At 44.1% G+C, this 25646-nt stretch overlaps 1 protein-coding gene across 1 annotated transcript; it reads right to left on the bottom strand.

Moving 5' to 3' along the window:
• Nucleotides 1-24741, bottom strand: HSDL2 (hydroxysteroid dehydrogenase like 2). Its single transcript, XM_083481532.1, has 11 exons — nucleotides 24445-24741; nucleotides 19462-19625; nucleotides 19034-19132; nucleotides 18297-18411; nucleotides 12260-12363; nucleotides 9444-9542; nucleotides 6315-6509; nucleotides 5904-5975; nucleotides 3787-4008; nucleotides 2725-2853; nucleotides 1-1225 (listed from the first exon to the last, which is right to left on the bottom strand). Exons 1-11 carry the CDS (start codon nucleotides 24459-24461, stop codon nucleotides 1113-1115), a joined length of 1329 nt encoding a protein of 442 aa, XP_083337658.1. The 5' UTR covers nucleotides 24462-24741; the 3' UTR covers nucleotides 1-1112.
• Between the last annotated feature and the right edge of the window lie 905 nt (nucleotides 24742-25646).

The following is a 25646-nucleotide window of genomic DNA, read 5'->3' as shown; positions in this document are numbered from 1 at the left end:
TTGCCACACAAAAAGATACATTTTATTTCAATTCTCTCTCTAAATACAGTTTGGCAGGATCAGTTTTTCACAGGAGCAAATGTATTAAAAAATATTTCATTCCAAAATACTACTCTCTGAGGTAATATTATAGGCACTTTCGAGTAGACATAGTTAGGATTCTGTTGCAAGGCACATATATCTGCCCCCTTTTAAAAAATAAAAATCTTTGATCACTGATCTCCGTCTAAAAACTCTAAGGAAAAAGTAATTACGTAACTGAAACCCAAATCTTTTTAAAAAAAATAACATTAAAAATAAACCATATAAATCAAAATGTCAGTACTGACAAAGAAAAAAACAGACGTGTATTTGAGGTACCGTATTTTTCCGTGTATAAGACTAGGTTTTCCCCCTAAAAAATAATGTCAAAAATTAGGCGGAGTCTTATACATGGGGCCATCTCCCCCCATTTTCTTAAATCTAAGTCCCCCAAAATAGGGGGCACCTTATACATGGGGGCATCTTATAGAGGGAAAAATATGGTAATTTAATGGGCAATTCTAGCCTGGTGTCCTCTGCTTAAGTCAATGAGCTTTCTTACCAAATGATTCTATGGGCTATTCTTTGGGTTTCAAAAAGTAACAGGATGTAGGATCAAGTTTTCCTTTTGGGGAATGAAGGCCTAACTCATAGGCACCCCAAATCAGTGCAATTTACTTGTTGTATTCACTGGTGCATGGGTTTTAAGGGAACCCAACCCTTGGAAAGTTTGGAACATGGATACCTCAGAAAAGGAAAATGCCAACATGATCTAAGCCAATATGGGGGTTCACAGTGCCACCAAAAGGAGTAAATGTCCTTCTGCAAATTTATGGTGAATTGATTCTTTGAAAAAAGACATGTTCCACGCTAATCTAGATGCACTTCTTACGAAATACATCTCACTTTAATCACTAGGATTTTCATTCCAAGTAAACGGAGTTTAAAATTGGTGCAGTTATTCCTACAAAACGTCATATATTCAGGAAGTTATAGATTGAGAGTATTTTAAACAAGAGCAAGGATTAGTTATCTTGAAACAGCAAGGTAACTGAATATTTATTGAAAGTTCAACGTGACACCATAAACCGTCACAGTTTGGCATTAAACTGACCCATCAGTCTTTCCAACTTGATTGCTAAGGCCATATCACCCTTGATTGCCAGCTTTCCAGACATGAAAGCCAGGGTTGGCTTCAGTTTGCCTGAAAAGAGAAAAAAATGGTTTAAAGAACCACAAAAGAGTTGCAAATTGCAGTGCTTCTGCCATGTTTTTCAGTTAAGCAACCTCTCTACTCTTAAGACCAACAATGACATGGATAGCTTTAAATGTGATGTTGCCACTTCCTGTTTTCATAAAAAAGTACGGCATTACAGGTAACTTATTTAAGGCACGACCGATATGTTTGCAATTGCGCACAGCGCTGAACCCGGAAGTGACCCAGAAACGTCATAACGACGTCACTGAAACGTTTTAATAAAGTTTTGTTTTTTAAAAAGGACTATGCTGAAATGGCAAAGTTAACAGCTAAAACAAGAGAACCTAACGATGACTGGTTTGTGGAGGAATGGAAGCCTTTTTCGGACTACTTAAGGAAATGGTACTGTATGATGAATTCACGAGCAGGATTTGAATTATGAGCAACAGAAGAAATGAGAGAATATATTATTGTTGTTATGGTATAAGTGATAGAAGGTAGGGTGCAACAGAAGGAGAGGAATAAAACCACCATGGAAAATGAGGTGGGGAGTAAAACAAAAAGAGAGAGAGAGAGAATTATTATATATGTTAAACAGCAGAAAATTTAATAAAAATAATTATTTTTTAAGAAAGACATCACTGAAATGTCACTAAAAGGATGGAATGGGGGCGGGGTGGAACAGAGCTTTGTCAATGGGTTTCCGATTTCACGCAAGTGCACAATGACCCGGAACGTAACCGCCGTGCAAACAGGAAGTTGCCTGTATTCTCATTCCAGGTGAGTAACTATAGGGTCACATGTGTGGTGAGGAAGCAAGATCATGCCTGTATGACAGTCACACATTGTCCAACAGGCCCCCCCAAAAAGAGGCTCTGCACCCCACCCCCCAAAATCGGGGCTTTCCTGCTTTGACTTGAACCCCCCACTGCCAGTTTTTAAGTAGATCGAGTAGATCGCAGTCTTGCCGCTTTCTGTGCCGCATAGACCTCCCCACACCTCATGGATTCTTGTGCACTTTTACATGTGAGGAAGCTCCTGTCAGCTCAGTGAAACTTAGTAAACATGCATTTGATTAAATTGCACCAGCCCTGATGATCTGCATCATCCTACCACTTGCTAACTTTACATGGGGGGGGGGGGGAGCAGGTTTGTTGTAAAATGGTGGTGGTAAAATGGTGAAGGACTTGTTGGTATCCCAAATGTGGAATATTTCCACCAACACTCTTCTCTGCTAGCTCACTTCTAACGCTTCCCGTAAATGGCATCCTATCTACAAGCAGAAAAGAAGGTCCTGGACATATAGGAGACTTTGCTAGCAGTTTCTTCTCAAAGGGTAGAATAAAGAAACTGGAATGAAATACATAATTCTACACGCTCCTGAAAATTTATCAAATGCAAGCAGCTCTACGAGCAGACACATTTAAGATTAGCAAAAGTCCAATGGAATAGCTGAGCATGAATACATTTGACTAAATGAAAGGACAGTTGTTCCCAATACCTACCTGAAAACATTTTTACGAAGTCAGTGCTGGACATGCTCATAACCACATCAACTTTTCCTGGTGGTTCTCCGCTTCCTACACTGCCACCTTTGTTCTTAAGATCAATATACCATGTTCCTCCTCCTTCACCTAACACAAGAGTAATGCCACATAAAATTAGACACATTTGTTTCTAAGCTGAACAAATGTCAGATAAGCAGCAAGAGCCAATTAAGTCTTTCCAAGAGTTAATGATCCACTGAAATCAGTAACTGGAAGTCCAGTGATTTCAGTGGGTCTTCCCAGAGTAAAAAACAGAGTAAAAAACTAATGTTGGATACCACCCTCTGAAGTTTAAAATCAGTTTCATTATAATCTTTTACAGTGGTACCTCCAGTTACAAACTTAATTCATTCCGGAGGTCCATTCTTAACCCGAAACTGTTCTTAACCTGAGGCACGACTTCCACTCGCATCCCAAGGCAAAGTTCACTACCAGAGCATCTACTTCCGGGTTAACAGAGCTTGTTACCCGAAGCGTTTGTAAGGAGGACGGTACGTAACCCGAGGTTCCACTGTAATGACATTTCTTTCCCTTAATAACGGCACTATGCTGCCCTATAACGTCCACTGCCAACCCAGCTTATTCTAACCACTAGAGAAAGAGATTGACTGGCACCTTCAAGAACAGTAGCACACCTGGTAGTAAACAAAACTTTTGTCCCATTCATCACAAATGACTTTCGCTCAATTTTGGTGTAATTGCTGTTTCGTTGTAACAACCACATCCCTGTTTTTTATGTAGATGCCCAACCTCTTCTCTGTGTGCCCATGTGAACATTCACAAATAAAACATACCCGTGTGTGTGTTAAGTAGATTGCCATATTTGTCTTTTCAAAATATTTCAGACAGCACCAAGTGTGAATTATTTGAAAACTGCCACCACTATAAAGGTGTTTTGGCATCTTTTCTGCAAAGTACATGTGGTGGTACTATTGGTATGCAGGCCTCTTGCCTTAGCAGTGATCCTAGGCCCGCCCAACATAATTTCAGTAACTCTTAAACAGGTATAAAGATTCTTACCAGATAATTCAAACCGATAAATTCCTTGGGTTGACTTTACAACTTCGTCACTGATCGCACCTTTTATAATTTTAAAAGTTTCTGCTACAGGCCCCCCTGATTTCTCGGCAGCAAAATGCACGTGAAGCTTTCCTCGGTCAGGACCTTCAGGTTTAGTTTTGTCAGGACCTTCATGCTTGGGAAGGTCTGGTTTTTTCCCTTCTCTGAAGGTTGGAGTAGCTCCTGTAGGACCAACATTGACCAATGGAGTCAACAGTTACAATAGTGTGCACTCAGGAACTCATATCAAACAAGGAGAAAAAGGTTGGCGGTCCTGAGAACTAAAGCAGGGAAAATACTGGAGCAAGGAGTCATAGCTCAGGGGTAGGGAACATGTTTTTTATGCAGGTCTCACGTTCAATCCACAGCAAAAATGGCCAATCAGTGAGCCTTTCCCTTGGAGCCTTTCCCAGTGAGCCAGACTGGTGACTGGGAGCGGCCGCCGAGACCATATAACACCAGTCTTGAAAGATCTACATTGGCTCCCAGTATGTTTCCAAGCACAATTCAAAGTCTTGGTGCTGACCTTTAAAGCCCTAAACGGCCCCGGTCCAGAATACCCGAAGGAGCGTCTCCACCCCCATCGTTCTACCCGGACACTGAGGTCCAGCGCCGAGGGCCTTCTGGCGGTTCCCTCACTGCGAGAAGCCAAGTTACAGGGAACCAGGCAGAGGGCCTTCTTGGTAGTAGCGCCCTCCCTGTGGAACGCCCTCCCACCAGATGTCAAAGAGAACAACAACTACCAGACTTTTAGAAGACATCTGAAGGGAAGCTTTTAGTGTTTGATGTATTGCAGTATTTTAATATTTTTTTGGAAGCCGCCCAGAGTGGCTGGGGAAGCCCAGCCAGATGGCCGTGGTTTAAATAATAAATTATTATTATTATTATTATTATTATTATTATTATTATTATTATTACTACTACTACTACTACTACTACTACTACTATTATGTTTGAATGTGATGGAATTCAAGAGAAGAGACATTTAACATTCACCCGGTGCTATACCAGCTGCACTGGCTCTTGGTGGAGTACAGGGTCAGGTTCAAGGTGCTGGTTTTAACCTTTAAAGCCCTATACGGCCTAGGACCCCCGTACCTACGGGACCGCCTCTCCTGGTATGTCCCACGGAGGACCTTACAGTCTTCAAATAAAAACATCTTGCAGATCCCAGGCCACAGGGTGGTTAGGCTGGCCTCAACCAGAGCCAGGGCTTTTTTGGCCGTGGCCCCGATTTGGTGGAATGCTCTGTCACAAGAGACTAGGGCCCTGTGGGACTTGACATCTTTCCGCAGGGCCTGCAAGACAGAGCTGTTCCACCAGGCCTTTGGCTGAGGCACAGTCTGACCTCCTCCTTTTGTAAGCCTCACAGAACTCTAGCCCAATGGTTGCCATTAATTTGACTCTGAATTGATTTTAGAATGAATAGATTTTAGAATGTATTTCAATTAAATGATTATGATTTTATGTAAACTGTGTTATTTTTTACTGTTGTTAGCCACTCTGAGCCTGGCTTCAGCTGGGGAGGGTGGGATATAAATAAAATTTTATTATTATTATTATTATTATTATTATTATTATTATTATTATTATTTTTATTATTTTATTATTATTATTATTATTATTATTATTATTATTCCATAATCACAGAGAATGCAAGATAAGTAAGTTTGGAAGTAATTGTCTAGTTAAATATGACCTCCCAGCCTCTTTGTAGGGCTGTCATGTGCCTTGGAATTAAAACAAACAAACAGAAAAGTCTACTGGGGAAGGGGAACATTTGCAAACTTGAAATGAAAGAAAACTGTTATAAAAGTATGGATTTTTAAAAAATTGGCATCTGTATTTTTATGTAGAGCTGTTGCTGCAATTCTTGTTACACAATATGAGTGAAATATACAACATCTGTGATTCGTGAAGCCCTGTCAATTAACAATGGGTACTTCTGTTCTATTTGCTTGGCACGGAAAGGTCTGCAGCCAGGAAAACTGTTCAGGTGGAGCGTAAGAGGCTTAGTACTGACCTCCGATTTTAGGCCCAACAACATCTGGGTGGGGTGGAGGCAATTATGTGCTTACCTTGTGCTTCCATTTTCATTGCTAGTGTTTCGGGGTCCACATCTAAAAAGAAGTCTGGTAGCAAAGGATGACCTAAAAATAGAGTGAAACAATAAATGAAAAAGTCCGTATTTTGTATGGCAGAATAACGCTATGCAGTTAAATAGATGTAAATGAAAGGCTGAGGGCATATCCACATCTTAGCTATTGGTGTTTCCTAGTACAACTGAAGCACAAACATGAAGACAGACTTAGGACTTTACATTATACGTAAGATACCAGAGTACACTTATTGTGCCATAAATGGGACACCTGGGAAGACTTAATGCATTCATGGTACTGTATTGCAAGCAAAAAATACATGGATTGCGGCTATATATTTGTAGTCCGGCAAATACGAATGCAATATGCAAGAAAATAAATCTAGATTACCTGGGGCAACCGCATATACATCAAAATTCTGAATTCCTTCTTCTCTCAATAAAGTTTCATCAATGACGAAGTTTCCGGTGAAAGTTTTGGGCTTTGTTAAAATGCAGTATGCGGCATCTGCAAGTATATCTGTTTTCCTGCACTGTTTCTCTACACCAGCTCCTCCCAGCATATCCATTGCAGAGGTATATATAGCTAAAGACACACACACAGGAGAGAAGGGATAAGTTAGCAATTATTTTACTGCATCATGCAAGGGGTGAACTAGATGGCCTATATGGACCCTTCCAAGTGTATGGTTCTAGACCAGGGGTTGGCAACCTGAGGCCCATGGGCTGGAAGAGGCCCATGGAGGCTGTTTAACCGGCCTACAAGCCACCCTCAAACTGAGCCACCCGCTGATCTATAGCACTGTCTGCCAACAGCCTTTAGATCAGGGGTCAGCAAACTTTTTCAGTAGGGGACCGGTCCACTGTCCCTCAGACCTTGTGGGGGGCTGGACTATATTTTGAAGAAAAAAATATGAACGAATTCCTATGCCCCACAAATAACCCAGAGATGCATTTTAAATAAAAGGACACATTCTACTCATGTAAAAACATGCTGATTCCCAGACTCTCCGTGGGCCGGATTTAGAAGGCAATTGGGCCGGATCTGGCCTCCGGGCCTTAGTTTGCCTACCCATGCTTTAGATATCTGAGGTGGTGGAAGGATCGGTAAAGATTTAAAGTTTATAAAATCTTGAAGTCTAGCCAATGCAGATAATGGGCCAGAAATGTTTAATATTCCATGGAACCATCACATTCTCTCTCTCTGACCTTGTTCACACATAACGCTAAGCCAAACAACTACTTAACAAGAACCAGCAAGTGTTCAGGTACAGAGAGCCAATATTGTGGTTGCTTCACTCCTCCTCCGATACAGCTGCTAGTAGCATTACCTGGAGCCAAGCCATGTGCAAATGCAGACACATGGCAGCCACTATTTTCACCCAAAAGCTTGGGACGCGAGTGGCGCTGTGGGTTAAACCTAGGGCTAGCCAATCAGAAGGTCGGCAGTTCGAATCCCTGCGATGGGGTGAGCTCCCGTTGCTCAGTCCCAGCTCCTGCCAAACTAGCAGTTCGAAAGCAAGTCAAAGTGCAAGTAGATAAATAGGTACCGCTCCAGCAGGAAGGTAAACAGTGTTTCCGTGCACTGCTCTGGTTCGCCAGAAGCAGCTTAGTCATGCTGGCCACATGACCCGGAAGCTGTACGCCGGCTCCCTCGGACAATAAAGCTAGATGAGCGCCGCAACCCCAGAGTCGTCCAGGACTGGACCTAATGCTCAGGGGTCCCTTTACCTTTACCTTTTTACTCAAAAGCTTACAGTACTTGTTCTCACTAAGCCATAGTTTGGCTTAGCATTAGGTGTGAACCAGAAAACACACACACACCGTTCTCTTTACATATTTATTAACTGGGCTGCAGATTAGGTTTTCATTGTATGAGCAAACTGAAACTATGCAGCAAAATATGAATTTCTGAGAATACCAAGCATAAAAATTATCCCCACATCACCCATAGCAGACTTCTGTCTGAATTTACACAAGAATTATGAAAGTGCTCTCTGCTGAACATAGGGACATTATATTCACACAAAAATGTCACCCCAGGGAAATTATAAGGAAAGGTAATCTTCCTGTGACTGCTTTGGTCCTTCTCCACCTCCTCCTGATGGCAGGTGTGTAAATTTCCCCAGTTAAGTGTTAAAATAACGGGCTAGTTAATAGTAGTAACACAAACTCAGATCTGCTCTTCTGGTTCTGTAATAATACAACTTTTTAGATTTTTCACAATATTGTTAACAAAATTAGATTCAGATATGATGCAGTGGTAAAGTACATCTGTTAAGCAAAAAAGATGAACTCCTTACCAAATGGGTATACTGTGCATATAGGGGACGCAGATGGCGCTGTGGTCTAAACCACTGAGCCTCTTGGGTATGCCGATTGGAAGGTCGGCGGTTCAAATCCCCGCAACGGAGTGAGCTCCAGTTGCTCTGTCCCAGCCCCTGCCAACCTAGCAGTTCGAAAGCACACCAGTGCAAGTAGATAAACAGGTACCGCTGTGGCGGGAAGGTAAACAGCATTTCTGTGCGCTCTGGTTTCCATCATGGTGTTCCGCTGCACCAGAATCAGTTTAGTCGTGCTGGCCACATGACCTGGAAAGCTGTCTATGGACAAACACTGGCTCCCTCGGCCTGAAGCAAGATAAGCGCCGCAACCCCATAGTTGCCTCTGACTGGACTTAACTGTCCAGGGGTCCTTTAGCTTTTTACCTTTTACTGCACATATACTGTTAACCTAAGGCTTTGGTCCTATATGCACTTAGTTGAGAGTAGTGTTAGTATTGTATTGTCTCATTCTCACATTGCATAATGTTGTGGGTTGCCTTTAATTACTTAATTGATGTATGAGTATGGGAACTATTTAAAAGTCTCCTCACTCTCTCTGCTCTCTCTGCTTCCTTTGCTGAAGAAGATGGATGTGAGAGTCGTCTAGTTGTTTTGTTATTTGCTTTATAAATAAAACCTTTGATGTTACTATTCCAACCACAGTTGCTTGGCTGCGTTCTGCTGTAAAGGACGGGCGTTTAATGCTCACAAGTAGGTTCCACTGGAGTCGATGGAATATGTTACCAAGTAAACATGCATAGAATTGGGTTGCATCTCAAATAAATAACTATTTTGAAAAAGGTTAATTTCAGTGCGTCAGCTTTCCAGTGTCAGATGGGAGCAGCTCAAGCCAGAGCAGCAGTTCTCAAACTTCCTAACCCCAGAACCCAGCTGGGAGGGTTGAAAATTACTAAGTCCCACCTGTCACAATATGGTGGTGCAGGGGCAGACTCACTGTTTGAGAAACACTGTCAAAAACAATGATAATGATAATGATGATAATAATAATAATAATAATAATAATAATAATAATAATAATAATAATACATATGCTTCAGAAGTCTCGAATATTGAAGGGAAACTGTATATACACTTTAAACAAATGCAAGACATCATATTCTCTGAACACATTGAAACAAGAGTTAAGCTCAGTGAACCCATCAAAAACATTATATATTTTTAAAAGATATATAAACCTGTTTGAGGCCATAATGCGTTGACTGCAACTTCTCCTCTAAATTCTTCTGCCATTCCCAGCACGCACATGGACATTCCATATTTAGAAATTGTGTAAGCTAGAATAAGATGGAAAACTAGTTTTAGACATCAAAAATGTTTCCTCCTATATGCAGTACGAATTGTTCATCTTTCAGCAGAAAACTCTTATAGCTGGATAGAGGATTGCCAAGAAAGAGACAAGCATTTGGTTGGCTGTTAGGGGAAACAGAATGCTGATGTAGAGCAAGGATTCCATTATGTTCTTATCTAAATTACGGCTGTTTTTTTCCAAACAGTTTCACAATCTGAATGTTGTAAACAGATCAATTATCTCATAGTCCGACAATGCATTGTGTGAAAAGGACAATGGGACACCTTGTGTCAAAGAACATCACGGAACCCTGGTTTTGTAAGTAGTGTTAGAGGATCGTCGCTAATATCTGGGCTTGATGTACAACGAGGGAGAAGGGGCTGTAGCTTAGCAGAATAGCGCATTTTGCGCATGCAGAAGGCTCTTATTTAAAAGGATCAGGCAGCAGGTTGTTATAAGAATTTTAAGGTCTCAAATACAGAATAAATATTCATAAATGCACACATATCTAAATATATGAACCATGTGTCTGAAATAGTATGGCTATAGAGCAATCCTGGAGCCATTTTGACCTCAATGACCTCAAATATTCCCAATGACCTCAAATATTCCTCTGCAGTAAGGGAGGCAAATGGGGAAAGTCTTCTCACTGACTTTTTGCTTGCAAATCCTGTCTTCAGGGCATTTTTGTGTATGAATAGGATGAGCCTGTGACCTGGATTCAGGAACTGTATTAACCATCACAAAAGAATGGCCAGACTGCTCAGGTAATGCAATCAGTGACCATTATCCTGGCAGACAGGATTTCTGCTGTAGGCCGCCTCCTCTGCTGTAGACCACCTCCTTCTGTGATATATATATGATGTTTTAGGAGGGTGGGCAATTTCAAAAGTCTATATAAGGGCTTGCACACCATTGTTCAGAGTTCTCCTCCCTCCTGCATGTGGTGAGTGGGGACCCTGTTACAACAGTTAATGTCCTTTAATAAAGATCAGGCATACGAGCCAAGCCGCTTTGCTTCTCAATATACTGTGGTTGGCCTCTGTTTTCTTCTACCAATAGGGAACCCATTTAAGGACTCTATACGGGCTTCGGAATATCCCATAAGGGAAAGGGAGCAGTTTTTTTCTTATAATGGTAGAAGGGAAAGATTATCTGCCCAAGATCTAGGGAAGCTGCCGCCAGTTAAAACTGACATTACTAGGTGAAATGGACAAATAAGTCAGATAGCTTCCTTTGTCTCCCTCACCCCAATGAGAATCTCTTTCCTACCTATGTATCTAATGCATGATCTCTCCTCCCCCCCGCCCCCCCTTATCTCACATTTCGGCCTCTTTTCATGTATTGATAGCAACAGCCCTCCTATAGTGAAGGAGCTGAGAAACTGCTTTCTGAAGTGGCTTAAATCAGATTAAAATTTAAAAATAAACACAGGAACCACTTGAGTGCCAAGGGCCACCGGTTGGCCATTCCTGTTGCACATGAGCACCTGATTGAGAAATAAAGCTTGCCCTTGACATCCAGCCATGACCTAGGAATTATCTCTGCGGAACGGCATGCAGTTAATGGGACGCACCTTCTGTGGCACTGCATGCCTTGTGTTTCCCCCTGGGTGGGGGGGGGGGACATGTTTCTCCAGCTCAGTCCAAAAAAAGGAATGCAAGGTGTCACTATATTAGAACTGGACGCGGGTGGCACTGTGGGTTAAACCACAGAGCCTAGGACTTGCCGATCAGAAGGTCGGCAGTTCGAATCCCCGCGACGGAGTGAGCTTCCGTTGTTTGGTCTCTGCTCCTGCCAACCTAGCAGTTCGAAAGCACATCAAAGTGCAAGTAGATAAATAGGTACCGCTCCAGCAGGAAGGTAAACGGTGTTTCCGTGCGCTGCTCTGGTTCACCAGAAGCAGCTTAGTCATACTGGCCACATGACTCGGAAGCTGTACGCCAGCTCCTATGGCCAATAAAGCGAGATGAGCGCCGCAACCCCAGAGTCGGCCACGACTAGACCTAATGGTCAGGGGTCCCTTTACATTTTTAAGGACTATTTGGGAATTAAGTAGAGAAGCTGCTGATGTGAACACAATGTGCAATGATTTAAAGAATATTTCCCCACAAACTTTCAGGATGCAAGTACAGTATTACCTTGGTTCTCAAACGCCTTGGCACTCAAACACCTTGGAACCCAAACACTGCAAACTCGGAAGTAAGCGTTCTGGTTTGCGAACCTTTTTCGGAAGCTGAACATGCTCTGTTTTGAGTGCCACACTTGTTTTGAATGTTATGCTGAGGTCTGTTTGTTTTTGCTGTTTATTTTGCATTTTCACAGTTCTTTTTTGTTTTGTTTTTGTGACTGTGTGGAACCCAGTTCAGCTACTGATAGATTGTGTGACTGCAGTACATTGTTTATTGCTTTCATTTTATGGATCAATGGTCTCGTTGGATAGTAAAATTCATGTTAAATTGCTGTTTTAGGGGTTGTTTTTAAAAGTCTGGAACGGATTAATCCATTTTGCATTACTTTCTATGGGAAAGCACACCTTGGTTTTGGAATGCTTTGGTTTTGGAATGGACGTACAGAATGGATTAAGTTTGAGAACCAAGGTACCATTGTAGAGGAAAAGAAGGGGTAGAAGAGAGACAGCCTTTACACTTCCTTGAGTTTGGAAGAATTTCACTATAAATGAGCATTTAAAATTATACTTACCACAGTGATTTTTGAACCAGATAGGGTTTAGGTTAATTGGTGGGCTGATATTGAGGATATGGCCAATCTTACTCTTCTTCAAATAAGGGAGGCATATTTTAGATCTGGAGAAGCAAATAAACACAAGGGAATAGAGTCAGATTTGCTTGTACTTATATCATGAGCTCTGGTCAGATTTTGGTTTTCATGTGTGTTTCTCTCACTCACTCACACTCACACACACACACACACACACACAACTGGCCCTTTCATATACAGTCTGGGACTTACAGAAGGCATAATTTTTTATTATGTTTCCATCCCACTTATGAGTTAAATTAAATTAATAAATAATAAATAAAACACCCAGAAGTCAATCACTATGAAGGTTATTAGTAAGAGAGGTGGGTGTGTTTAAACTCTCTGCTATTAAACCCAATGGGATTTCAAAAGGGCATAACTTTGGGCTCAATAATTCTCTTTAGAAATAATGGTTTTTTTAAAAAAAAGTAATGTAAAAAGCAGGGGTGTGGAAGCGTCATACACATTTCTGAGCCATGTACCAAGATAAAGTATCTGGCTGCAACCCAGTTAATGGCTGAATTCTGTTCGACTTCTGAGGTACGGCTGTATATGAGTGTCATGCTGTCTGATTGCTCCAGCTTCATTTTTCGCTTGGTGAGAACAAGATCAACAAACCAGGAAGCCTCAGCCTCATGCTACATCCAAACCAGCGATTGTGGTTTATTGTGCCCCAACAATGCAAACGTGATCACTACCCAACTTGAAGCCATGGTTTGCCATCGGTTTGCTGATTGTGACTTCTTAGAGAGCAACCAGCCACAATCTCTGGTTCAGACTTTATGCAAAGCCACAGCTTCTTGCTTTGTTTACTTCACTTACACCTGCAGAGCTGCAAAGTAGAAGTAGCCAGGCAGCGAGCATCAAAGCATGTTGCTCTTTCCAGATAAACCACAAAAAGCTGGAAGTCCTGGCTTATTCTGTGCAAATGCAGCCACAATCAAAACAGTATCAAATTACTCTCTTTGGAAAGGCACTTCTCTCAACAACTCAAATAGCTATTTTCCTCATTTAACGTATTGCAGAATTAAGAGCAACCCCCCCCTCAAGATATTCCCCATAAATGAGAATTGGAACTATCAAAACTGCCTGCAGGTATTGGTCAGAGATAATGCTACTAAGCAAATAATATATGGAGAAAAATGTCTCTCCCACCAAGAAACCAGTGGACCCAATACATCTGAAGCTAATCATCAAAACATTCCTCTACATGTTATACTGTCAAAGGCATTTGCTTTCCTGGAGAATTTTGAATGAAGTTCTCTTTTAAAGAAATACATGTTTACAGCTATAAAGGCACATTTTAATGAAACGTAATTAAAAAGCTGAGCAGGGTTAGTAAAAGATATCCCCTCAGCTTCTAGGCTTTCTAGTCAACCAATGAATTTAAGCCGTGAGTGATCTTAATAATTAAAGGTGTCAAGGCACAGCTCTAGGGCCGGAGTAATAAGACGCAAGAGTTTGCTGAGGACTGCTTCAATGGAATGTTTCAAAGTTGAGAAGGCTCTGTTTTCTGAGCAAATTCTCACAAAAGGAATACTGAAAATCATGGATCAAGTTCTCCATTTAGCATGTCAGTCTTGGATGCCAGTTAAAACTGCCAGATATAGCCTCATGAAACAAACAGTGTCTACATGGCTACATTTCCCCACAACATTTCCCCTTCTCAGTAATTTCAATTTCATTAGGGTGGAAATGCTTTTTATCTCTGCAGATGGCAGAACAAGCAAAAGTAGTTCTATAGGAGCTACAGGAATGCCTTTACAGACAACCCTTAGGCAAGTATTTTCAAGTTCATAAATGCTGTTGAGCCAGCAGCACACTGCAGAAGCAGTTTACAACGCAGTGATAATGACGAAATGTATTTAGAAACCAATATAAAATTAATAAAACAGAATTAAAAATGTCAGAGATCAGAAATGAACAGGAGGCACTGAACACTCGACAGAACAATATGGCTGTTGCGCGCTTAGCTTCTCTGCGCAAGGGATTCAGACAGGTGGGTGGCCACACCCATCTTTCAATCATGTGACAACGTAATTGTATTGTGTGACTGCCAAGTGGGTGCCCCACCTGCCTGCAAATTGGCCTTGCAACATCAATCCTGATAAGCATCTAACCTAGGAAGCCAAAAAGGGTTCTCTATCCCTGGTTCAGGAAGCATAACTGGAAGTAGACCAAGCGCCACAAAGCCACTTCTGGGCCTGCCCCAAGAGGTGGGGTTGCGGGCTTCACGCCCACCCCCCACGTGAGCGGGGACTGGTTTCAGCCCCCGCAAGAGCAGAGAAATCCCGGCCGTGTCTGCCCTATTTAGGGCCGGTGCAGAGGGGGCTCGCCCTCTTTTCGCCGGCTAGCCCCACGTTTTCCCACCCTCCCTCCCTTTAGGTAGGCTTTAGGTAGGTCTCTGACTTTGCTATGGACTTCGGTCTGTCGCCACATGGGGCATGGTAGGAATTTTTCCCAATTGGCAATTTATAGCCATTTGGTTTTTCGCCTACCTCGTAGCAACTCGTCACAACTCTTCGGCATTGGCGGTAGGCATTGGTAAGAAGGGGTTAAGAGGATGTGGGGGGGGGAGGAACGCCATCACTTCCCCCCAGTGAGCGAAGGGTGGTCCGTTAAAGGACTCCGGGGGGCGTGGCCTTGTCCGAAGCCTATGGAGGTGAGGGCCAAAGGCACGCCCCAGAGCGGTGACCCGGGGGAGCTCCTAGTCGACATGCCTCGGCGGGAGACTCCCCCGATTTAGTGTTAACCCTTCCCCGTGTCTCCAGCAAATGGGCTGGAGCCGGATAGTCGTTAGGACCAATGCCTAAGCCAATGCCTCTCATTCCTGAATTCAATAAAGTTGTGGCCTAATTCGCCCATTTAACCTTAAACTATGGTGTCTCGTGTCTTTATTTATCCTGGTGGGGGGCGGGAACTCGCCACGCAACAGAGGCCTTGGGACAAGAAGGCTGTTCCCTCTAAAATGTTTAGATGTCCTCGTATGGGATTTTACCCGTTGTTCCCTCTCACTGTCAGTAATGCCAGGCAGTAGCAGTATAATCTCCATTAACGTCCAAGGGCTAAAAAGAATAGAGACACAGCTTCCTAACCCCTTTACCCAGGGACAGTCAATGTGGCGACCTCCAGATGTTCTGGACTACAACTCCCATCATCCCCAACCATGCGCCATGCTGGCTGCGGCTGATGGGATTTGTATTAGAGTACAGCACCTGGAGAGCAATATGTTGGCTACCTGTGCCTTTACTCTTCTGCAATAACAAAACTGGCAGCCCAACCTGATGCTGCAGAAAAGAGCACCTTTTTCAGTAGCAGCATCCCAGAGCTTGTGCAAGGAGGAGGGGGAACGTTGCTGCTTGCCCCAGTTCAGTTGGACTTGGTCACAGTGATAAGACTGTTAGGATACTGATGTTCTGTTTCACCTTAAAACAGATGTATGGATTGTTGTATGTCCCCTGTCTGTTTACACTCCAACACAGCTTGCTGGGAACTTCTGTTTGCGTGTATAGCTATTGCTTTTACTGCTTGCTCTTGGACATGAAAGGGAGAAGACATGTTTTTTTCCTTTGTCCTGATATACACTGAATAAACTGCCTGTAAATATGCTCTCACGGCTGTCTCTTGCCACTTCTGTCTGCGCAGTGTTATTTACTCTGCTGATTAGAACGTGCTCCAGCTTCTGAAGCTGCAGGTTGCTGTTTCATGCTGAGCCAAGGACAGGAGATCGCTAGGCTACCGGCTGGTGGGCTGGAGCCAGCTGGGGGCTTGCAAATTGGCCCCGTTCCCTTGGAAGCATCCCAACAAAGACAACTACAATCAGGGGTAAAGGAGACACACAGAGAGAGCAGCAAGGACAATGGGAGGGTAAATAAGTGTAAGGTGGGGCTCACCAGAACAGTATTAAATATCTAGTTGGATCTGAAGCAGACGCTAATTATACAACTAGCAAAACCGTCGTCAACGTGACAGATGGGTGTCTGTGGAGGAAGGTCTTGCAATGGTGCGAAATTAATAATAATAATAATAATAATAATAATAATAATAATAATAATGTGCAAATGCACACACTGTTCCCCTCTGTTAGGGCCTTCTCATTGTGCAGGGCTCTGCTCACTGCAGTTATGTCTCCAACTGAGCACTTTGTCCTTTCTCCCTGGGAAGAAAAGTAACCTTCCATGGTTTTTTTTTAATGCAAGACAGTATACAAGAGGGTACTTGGGGACACTGTGTGGTAGTGACTAGTAGTCATTGCCCCTGGCGACCCCAGCTATTGAGAAGCCAGTCTGATCCTATCTGCACAGCTGCCACCAGGGTTCTGCTTCTTAGCCACTGTGAAGTGTGACAAGACTGTTGAGAACTTGCATATGAAAGAGCAATTAAATTAAGGGGGTGGGACAAAGACACTAACTGCTCTCATATCCACTATGGTAGCACTCTTTGAATACCCCTTTCCTCCTCTCTTACCTGCTAACGCACAAACATTCTGAGCTCCGCAAAACGAAAGAAAAAGAGGAACATTTTATGGTGCCAAATTGTGTCTGTCAGCTGAGCATTGCCTAAGAAAGGCCTGTGTTACTGGATATTCGGCAGTTGTCAACAGTGGCGTAGCGTGGGGGGTGCAGGGGGGGCTGGCCGCACCGGGCGCAGCATCTGGGGGTTAGGGTTAGGGGGCGCAAATCCACGGGTTAGGGGGCGCAAATTACTTGCCTTGCCCCGGGTGCTGACAACCCACGCTACGCCACTGGTTGTCAAAAGAAAGCGGGTGGGGCTGCTGAAAGGCTCGACTTGCGCAAGGTCCCCTCTTACTGCACAAGCCTCTGTGCTGCTCCCGCTGAGCCAAGGGAACGGCAGCAGGCCTGGGAATGCGTTTTCTGCACAAGCCCAAGTAAAAGAGCAAGGCAGAAGGAAGATCAACAAATGAAGCAAGACAAAGAAGATAAGAAAAATATCCTTGCTACAAGTTAAGTTCTTAAAGCAAAGGATTTAAGACTCTCTAGGGCTGCGATTACCCAGTCATGGAGTATGACCTCTGTACTAGAAACTGATAATTTCCACAGTACAACGGTACCTCAGGTTACAAACGCTTCAGTTTACATACACTTCAGGTTACAGACTCCGCTAACCCAGTGACCATTATAAGATACAGTGGTGCCCCGCAAGACGAATGCCTCGCAAGACGGAAAACTCGCTAGACGAAAGAGTTTTCCGTTTTGGAGGTGCTTCGCAAAACGAATCTCCTATGGGCTTGCTTCACAAGACGACAATGTCTTGCGAATTCCTGCTGGTTTTTTCCCCTCCCCCCCCTTTTTCTAAGCCGCTAAGCCGCTTATCAGCTGATCCGATCAGCAGATAAGCCGCTAAAAGCCGCTAATAGCACTAATCCGCTAATCCGTCAATGGGCTTGCTTTGCAAGACGAAAAAACCGCTAGACGAAGAGAATCACAGAACGGATTCTTTTCGTCTTGCGAGGCACCACTGTACCCTGGCAAACAGGAATCTGCTATAGACCGCCTCCTTCTGTGATGTATGTATGATGTTTCAGGGGGGTGGTCTTAGGCTACAGGGTGGGCAATTTCAAAAGTCTATATAAGAACTTGCACACCAATGTTCTGGGTCCCTCCTCCCTCCTGCGTGTGGTTGTGAGCACCCTGTTGCAACAGTTACGGTGATAAAGATCAGGCTTACTAGCTGCTTTGCTTCTCAATATTCTCTGGTTGGCCTCTGTTATTTTCTCCTACCGATAGGAAACCTACATAAGTACTCTACACAGGCTCTTGGGTACTTCATAAGGGAAAAGCAGTGTTTTTTCGTATAGCGATTATCAAATTCAGAATCTTTCTCTCTAAAAGGTCAACAAACTCTAAAGAGTCCAGGATTGTATTTTGCCCATAATGTCTCCAATTTGATCCAGTGAATGAAGAATTAGTGAGTATACAGAGCTATTTTTAAAGATGCGTTATCCACAAACACTTACGTGAGGTAGGTTCCTCTTGTGTTGGCACTCATCATTAGGTCCACTTTTTTTGTAGGCGTATCCAGTGTGCCAGTTAAAGAGATAGCACTTGCATTGTTCACAAGAACATCTATCCCTGATTGTTAAAAATAAGACATTTACGCATCATAAAAGTCAACCATTTAAAACAACATGCTAATTATTACACAAGGATTAGCTACTTTGAAGGTTGGGGTTTTAAAAAAATATTCAAGCAGGTATATAAACTTTTACAAAATAAATAATTATTTAACACAATTGTTTTGTGATTGAATTTAAAAAAAAGACTTTTAAACTGTTTAATTAGTAATTACTACACTCAACATGGGACGCGGGTGGTGCTGTGGTCTAAACCACAGAGCCTAGGTTTTGCCGACCAGAAGGTTGGCGGTTTGAATCCCCGCAACAGGGTGAGCCCCCGTTGTTCGGTCCCTGCTCCTGCCCACCTAGCAGTTCGAAAGCACGTCAAAGTGCAAGTAGATAAATAGGTACCGCTCTGGCGGGAAGGTAAAGGGCGTTTCTGTGTGCTGCTCTGGTTCACCAGAAGCAGCTTAGTCATGCTGGTCACATGACCCGGAAGCTGTGTGCGGACAAACGCCAGCTCCCTTGGCCTATAACGCGAGATGAGCACCGCAACCCCAGAGTCGTTCGTGACTGGGCCTAACGGCCAGGGGTACCTTTACCTTTACACTCAACGTAAGCTGCAGAATTTAATTTACCTCCAAATTTCTGGACAGCCTGATCCACTGCATCTACAATTTGCTCTTCTTCTCTGACATTGACAATGCATGCTAAAGCCTTTCCTCCAGCTGCTTCAACTGCAAAAGAAGGGCATCACTTAAGTCAAAGAATAGCATACACAAACTAAATACAAGAATACTTTTTTAATATTTTGTTGGAAGCAGTCGAAAGTAGCTGGGGAAACCCAGCCAGATGGGTGGGGTATAAATAATAAATTTATTATTATTATTATTATTATTATTATTATTATTATTATTATTACTCTCTGCACATGAACAGGGCCATGAGTAGGAACTGGCACCAGAAATATCCATGGCAAGGTTAGTTACTGGATACAGCTCTCAAAGGTTGCAGCCGATTGTGGCACTCAGATCATAATCTATGCACCTCTCTCTTGCAAGCTTACTTTCTTCTGCAGCAGTGTAGATAGTTCCTGGAAGTGTGCGATGCGGCACTCCAGTCTTGGCAGCTATCACAATATTTGCCCCATCCTTGGCTGCCTTCAAGGCTATCGCTTTTCCAATCCCACGGCTTGCACCCGTGATAAAGAGAGTGCATCCTGCCAACCTCCTAAAAATAAATGATAAGACAAACAGTTATCTTTTAACTACTGGGGGTAAACAGAAGAAAATGCAGGATTAGAATCACCTGAAATTGGCAAAGACCTGAAATTCAGTGGAAAACATGCTCTTAAATTCTATTAACTAGAAACCACAAATAACATGACTATAGCTTTATAATTTACCAAGGCTGGATTTAGAGGTAAAGGTAAAGGGACCCCTGACCGTTAGGTCCAGTCGTGGACAACTCTGGGGTTGCGGCACTCATCTCGCTTTACTGGCTGAGGGAGCCGGAGTACAGCTTCCAGGTCATGTGGTCAGCATGACTAAGCCGCTTCTGGCGAACCAGAGCAGTGCACGGAAACGGCGTTTACCTTCCCGCCGGAGCGGTACCTATTTATCTACTTGCACTTTGACGTGCTTTCGAACTGCTAGGTGGGCAGGAGCTGGGACCGAGCAACGGGAGCTCACTCCGTCGTGGGGATTCAAACCGCCGACCTTCTGATCGGCAAGTCCTAGGCTCTGTGGTTTAGACCACAGCGCCACAAGCATCCTAGGCTGGATCTATACAGCCATAAAAAAATGCTACGGGGGGGGGGGAAACATTCTAAAAGCTCACGATGAAAATTATCACTGACTTTGGATTTCAGCTCTACAGAGCCACCTGGTGACACATTGTTATAACGTTATAAATTGACTAGTGTAGCTGAGTCCCCAGTGCATTCTGTTTTGCATACATTGACTCAACTTGCATAACTGAGTTTATACAATTTGTTTTAACTGCCGCGTGGTAAGAAAATGATGACATCGTAGCCCAGAAGTCACTTCCAATTTCCAATACTATTCCGATCTTGCCCCTGCTCTGTACTTTACTCAATGCCACAAAGTGCAGGAATGCCACCAGGTACCTCCTCTTCTGGCAACTGAACTTCATCCCAACTATGGCATCTAAGGCTCACACACAAAGCGATGAAGCTGCCTTAAACCAAGGTAGACCATTGACCCATCAAGGTAAGTCATGTCCCTTCATGAAGATGCCAGGGACTGAAACTTGGATCTTCTGCCTACAATGCATGAGCTCTACCCAGTGGTGGAGGAAGGGGGGTACGGGGGTGTGGTCCATCCCGGGTGTCATCACTGAGGGGGGAGTGACAAAATGAGTTCTTAAAAAAATGGGCTCATGGAACTTTTTAGGAGTGACGTGGTGGCTTAGGCCTGCAGGTTCCATGCTACCTGAAACAGAAGTGTGGGACTTGCATCTGCCTACTGCCTCTCCCTCAGCAGCCCTACAGCTGAGCGGGAGGCATTGGAGAAGCTCCAAGCGTCACAGAGGCTCGCCCCACCCCCATGGGCAGATTGCCCTGCCCCCATGGGAGCGGATTGCCCCACCCCCCGGCTGCAGGACACCCCCCCACACCAGGCACCCAAGCAGCTAGCTACTCTACCACTGTGCCATTGTCGCCTTCAGACAAGTAGATTGCCTATGGTTGCCTGACCCACATGTGAAATGAAGCAAACTTTCTAATATTATTATTATTCACAAATCAGAAAACACATACTTCTTTCATCTCCTGGAAATAACAACCGAATCATGAATGAAAGATGAAAAGAAAGCTGCAACCCTAAGCATGATCACTTGAAAGCGAACTCCATCAAAATCAGCGGGATTTATTTCAGAGAACATATACTTGGGATGAGAGCATTAACATGAAACATTAACGCTGTCTCAGATATCTAATGTGTGGCAAAGCTCACACTGCAAAAGTGTATTTTGTCCCTTCTGTGCAATCTCAATATTTTCTTCTGGTGCCTCCACTTTGACTCATAGTGTGACAGCATTTGTTCATACCATCCAATGCCTCCCAGACACAATACAAACTGTTTAACACCTCTTTAGAGCAGCAGCTTTGACAATATATAGAGGCAATGGGGTTATTCAATTAGAGTTCTTACCATGTTGGAGTTATTTAATTTCCATTACCTTGGATGCACAGCAATTCATTTCCCCATTTGTCTGAACTGGGGTCTAATTGATTCCAGTGCCCTTTCAGTGAAACCCTCCCATTAACACACACACACAAAATAGGGTGGGAAGTTAAAACACCACAGGACCTCCCACCCTTTTATTACAGGAGAATAAATGTAACACAACATGAGAGAGGGAGGCAATTGACCTTCCAAGGAAGTAATGTCAGTTCTTACGTATTCACTTGACAGAGCAGAACCACACTTCCATTTTTTAAAATTGACAAATGGTCTGAGAAAATTAGTCTCATCCTTACTGCGTGTCTCCAAACTGAAGTAATTTTTTTATCTCTGTTACTGGTATGTAGCAATCCAGAAGCCCAAAAATGGGAGCAGGCAATTAACAGATTTAATTTGCCTGTTGAAATTCTACTGGCAGCTCAGTCTGGATTCTGCAACCATACAGATGACTACAAGCTGCAACACTAGGGCTACTTGTAACAATTTGCAACGTGGACAAAGCAAGCCACAACAGGATTCAACCTGTGTTCCGCACAAAATTCACTCGTAATCTTTATGAGTGCAGATCACTTGAACTGATAACTGCCGCTCTTCTTTGAAAAATAAATCCTATGCAGTGAGCTCTTTCAGTCAATAAGGCCACATACTTTCCAACTGCTCCACCTTCTCACAATTTTTGCAAGCTGGAATCTTTATAGTCCAAGTGAGGGCAAGACTCCTTATGGCAGGGGTAGCCAAGATGGTGCCCTCCAGATATTGTTGGACACTCATCATCCCTGGCCATTGGGCCATGCTGAGCAGAGCAGATGGGATCTGAAGCCCATCATAATTGGGGGGGGGGGGCGGACCAGAATGGGGAATGCTACCGCTGCATTGTTGAATTTTTCACTTGTACCACACACAGCAGTAGGCAAACAGGCTGCAAAGATTAAATTCTGCAAATCTTTTTCTTATGTACCGCATAACACATCTGTAGGATAACTACTGTGAGATCTGAAATAGCTATGTGTCATGTGCTTAGAGCTCTTAAGTAAAATGAGTGCTACACTGGACTTGTTATACTTCATAAGGAAGCTCACATAGATAAGAGAAAAATCAATTCCTTAATCACAGAAGAAGAAGAAGAAGAAGAAGAAGAAGAAGAAGAAGAAGAAGAAGAAGAAGTAGTAGTAGTAGTGGTGGTGGTGGTGCATGGTTCTCAATGAGTTTCAAATAAACTCTTCAAGAAGGGGAAATAAAGTACAGAGATACCTCTACTTACAAACGCAATCCGTTTTGGGGTGCCGTTCACACCCTGAAAAGTCTGTAAGTAGAGCGCGGGCTACTGAGCATGCGTGAAGTGCGCAGATCACTTCTGCGCATGTGTGAAGCGTGCAGATCGCTTCTGCACGGCCAACCTGGAAGTAAACACTTCTGGGTTTGCCACGTTCGTAACCTGAAAAGCCACAACATGAAGCAAATGTAACACGAGGTATGACTGTAGTTTCTCATAAAAACTGCTTGGGACAATTTTTCTGCAACAGTACACCTAAACAGTGACACTTTACATTGTTGCATGTTACTTAAATGAGATGGTGCAACACAAACTATGCACAATGTTCTAAATACAATTATACCGTAGATTTATATAAATGCATGACAGCACTTGCTGTTTTAGCAATGGCCTCTTTCTTAATCACCCCTAGTATAAGAACACACCTTTCCACCTGCTGTGACACACAGTGGTGTCAACTGTTTGGTGACGCTGCCCACCAAAAACCTCAAAAACCTCTCTTTTCCGATTCAGGTTCTGACTGCATCAGTATATATGTGAACAAGTGATTTGTTTGTTTTTGCCCCATGCACTCCTTTAGATTTAACCAAACCTCATTGGCTGACTTGCTATCCAGTTTGGAGAAGCCACTTCAAACCTCTCCACACTTCTGGAAAATCCACCACTGCGAATAGTACTACTGTATGTCATCTTACTAACATTTGGCTACCTGCGCAACTATGAAAGGTTTGCATTGCTGTTTGCAGTATGGAAGCAAAGAGGATGGCATGCTGCTGACGAAGGTTAGGCACACATGGTCAGGCACACATTACAGACAGAGGTCACCTACTTGGCTCTGTGTCCTCTTTCTCTTTCCTCCACAAGAGGAGCCAGGGTAAGCTGCCGCTGGTTTAGCAGTTGTCAAGATTTGAGCCTCTGCCCCCCTTCAACCATGTCTTTCAACAACGGCTTGACCTGCAGGTCCAGGACCATCTGTTTTGCCCTGTCTCCGACCTGACCAGCCCAGCTGTGGAAATGCCGATTTGGGGTTGCCAGCTTTGATCTGGCAAAATACTGGGCAGGGCAGGGCAGGTCAAAGTTGGTGGAGGGTATTACTATTATTATTATTCCCATATCTGGGAAAGCTCAGTCGGTACAGCACTAGACTCTTAATCTCAGGGTTATGGGTTTGAGCTCCACATTGGGCAAAAGATTCCTGCATTGCTAAATGACCCTTGTGCTCCCTTTCCAAACGGTTCTATGAGACATGACAATCAATTGCCGCCTAACAGGATGGCCCGCTCTAGAATTTGTCGCACACATACATGAATTTGCGCACCTGTTCAATGCATGACCTTTCACACACATGCATTTGGAGAAGATCCCTAACTTTGCAATGAGAGAAAGAAAGAGAGAAAAAAGACCTGCAATACAGGACAAAGCTGCTATCAATACAGGACGCAGCATTTTGCATTGAAATACGGGGCAAAACCAGCATTATACAGGACAGGCTGGGGGGCGACCCTAACTGGGGGCGACCTACTCGCGACAGCGCGCGGCGCGAGGAGAGCGGGAACCCCTCGCAGCTTACCCTGTGTTGGGCAGCATGGCCGGGTCCGGAGGAGGAGCGGGGGGGGGTCCTCTGGGCAGGTGGCAAGTAGCAGAGCCCAGGCCCGGGCGCCTTGGTGCCTCGCACGGCCGCTCAGGGGGCGCAGCGCCTCGCTCGGAACGCTCAGCGGCGGAGCAAAGGGCGCAACAATCAATCGCGCCAGCTCACTCCGCCCCTCCCTTGTTCCGCGCCCGTTCTAGGACGCCTCGAATCCGCTCTCTATGGTCCGCTCTCTCTTCCGCGAGACGGCGCGGCCGACCGGAAGCCCACCCCTTCGCGGCTTCCGGCTCTTGTTCGGCGCTGCCATAGCAACCACGCCACGCTCTTGTTTGCTGCGGCCTGAGGGCTCTGTGTTTGAGTGACAGACAGACAGACAGACAGAGAGAGAGAGAGAGAGAGAGAGAGAGAGAGAGAGAGAGAGAGAGAGAGAGAGAGAGAGAGAAATGAATTTCGTTTTTCCTGACCTAGTGACCCGTTAGAGTCGGCGCTCTTGCGCCCCCCTACCCTACCCCACACCCCGCAACCGCCATGGACGGACTCTCCGCGCGCCCCTCCCGCTTCCCTTTCCCTCCGAAATGGAGGCAGTGAGAGATTTTACTTTCTTGGGCTCCATGATCACTGCAAATAGTGACAGCAGCCACGAAATTAAAAGACGCCTGCTCCTTGGGAGAAAGGCGATGGCAAACCTAGACAGCATCTTAAAAAGCAGATACAGATAGGTAGCCGTGTTGGTCTGCCATAGTCAAAATAAAAAATTCCTTCCAGTAGCACCTTAAAGACCAACTAAGTTAGTTCTAGGTATGAGTGTATCTGAAGAAGTGTGCATGCACACGAAAGCTCATACCAAGAACTAACTTAGTTGGTCTTTAAGGTGCTACTGGAAGGAATTTTTTATTTTAAAAAGCAGAAACATCACCTTGCCAACAAAGGTCCGTATAGTAAAAGCCATGGTTTTCCCAGTAGTGATGTATGGAAGTGAGAGCTCGACCATAAAGAAGGCTGATCGCCGAAGAATTGATGCTTTTGAATTATGGTGCTGGAGGAGACTCGAGAGTCCCATGGACTGCAAGAAGATCAAACCTATCCGTTCTTAAGGAAATCAGCCCTGAGTGCTCACTGGAAGGACAGATCGTGAAGCTGAGGCTCCAATACTTTGGCCACCTCATGAGACGAGAAGACTCCCT

This window comes from Podarcis liolepis (genome assembly GCF_965112155.1).
Source record: "Podarcis liolepis genome assembly, chromosome: 17".
In the NCBI taxonomy this organism is placed as follows: Eukaryota; Metazoa; Chordata; class Lepidosauria; order Squamata; family Lacertidae; genus Podarcis; species Podarcis liolepis.
This window is presented reverse-complemented; position numbering and strand designations above follow the sequence as displayed.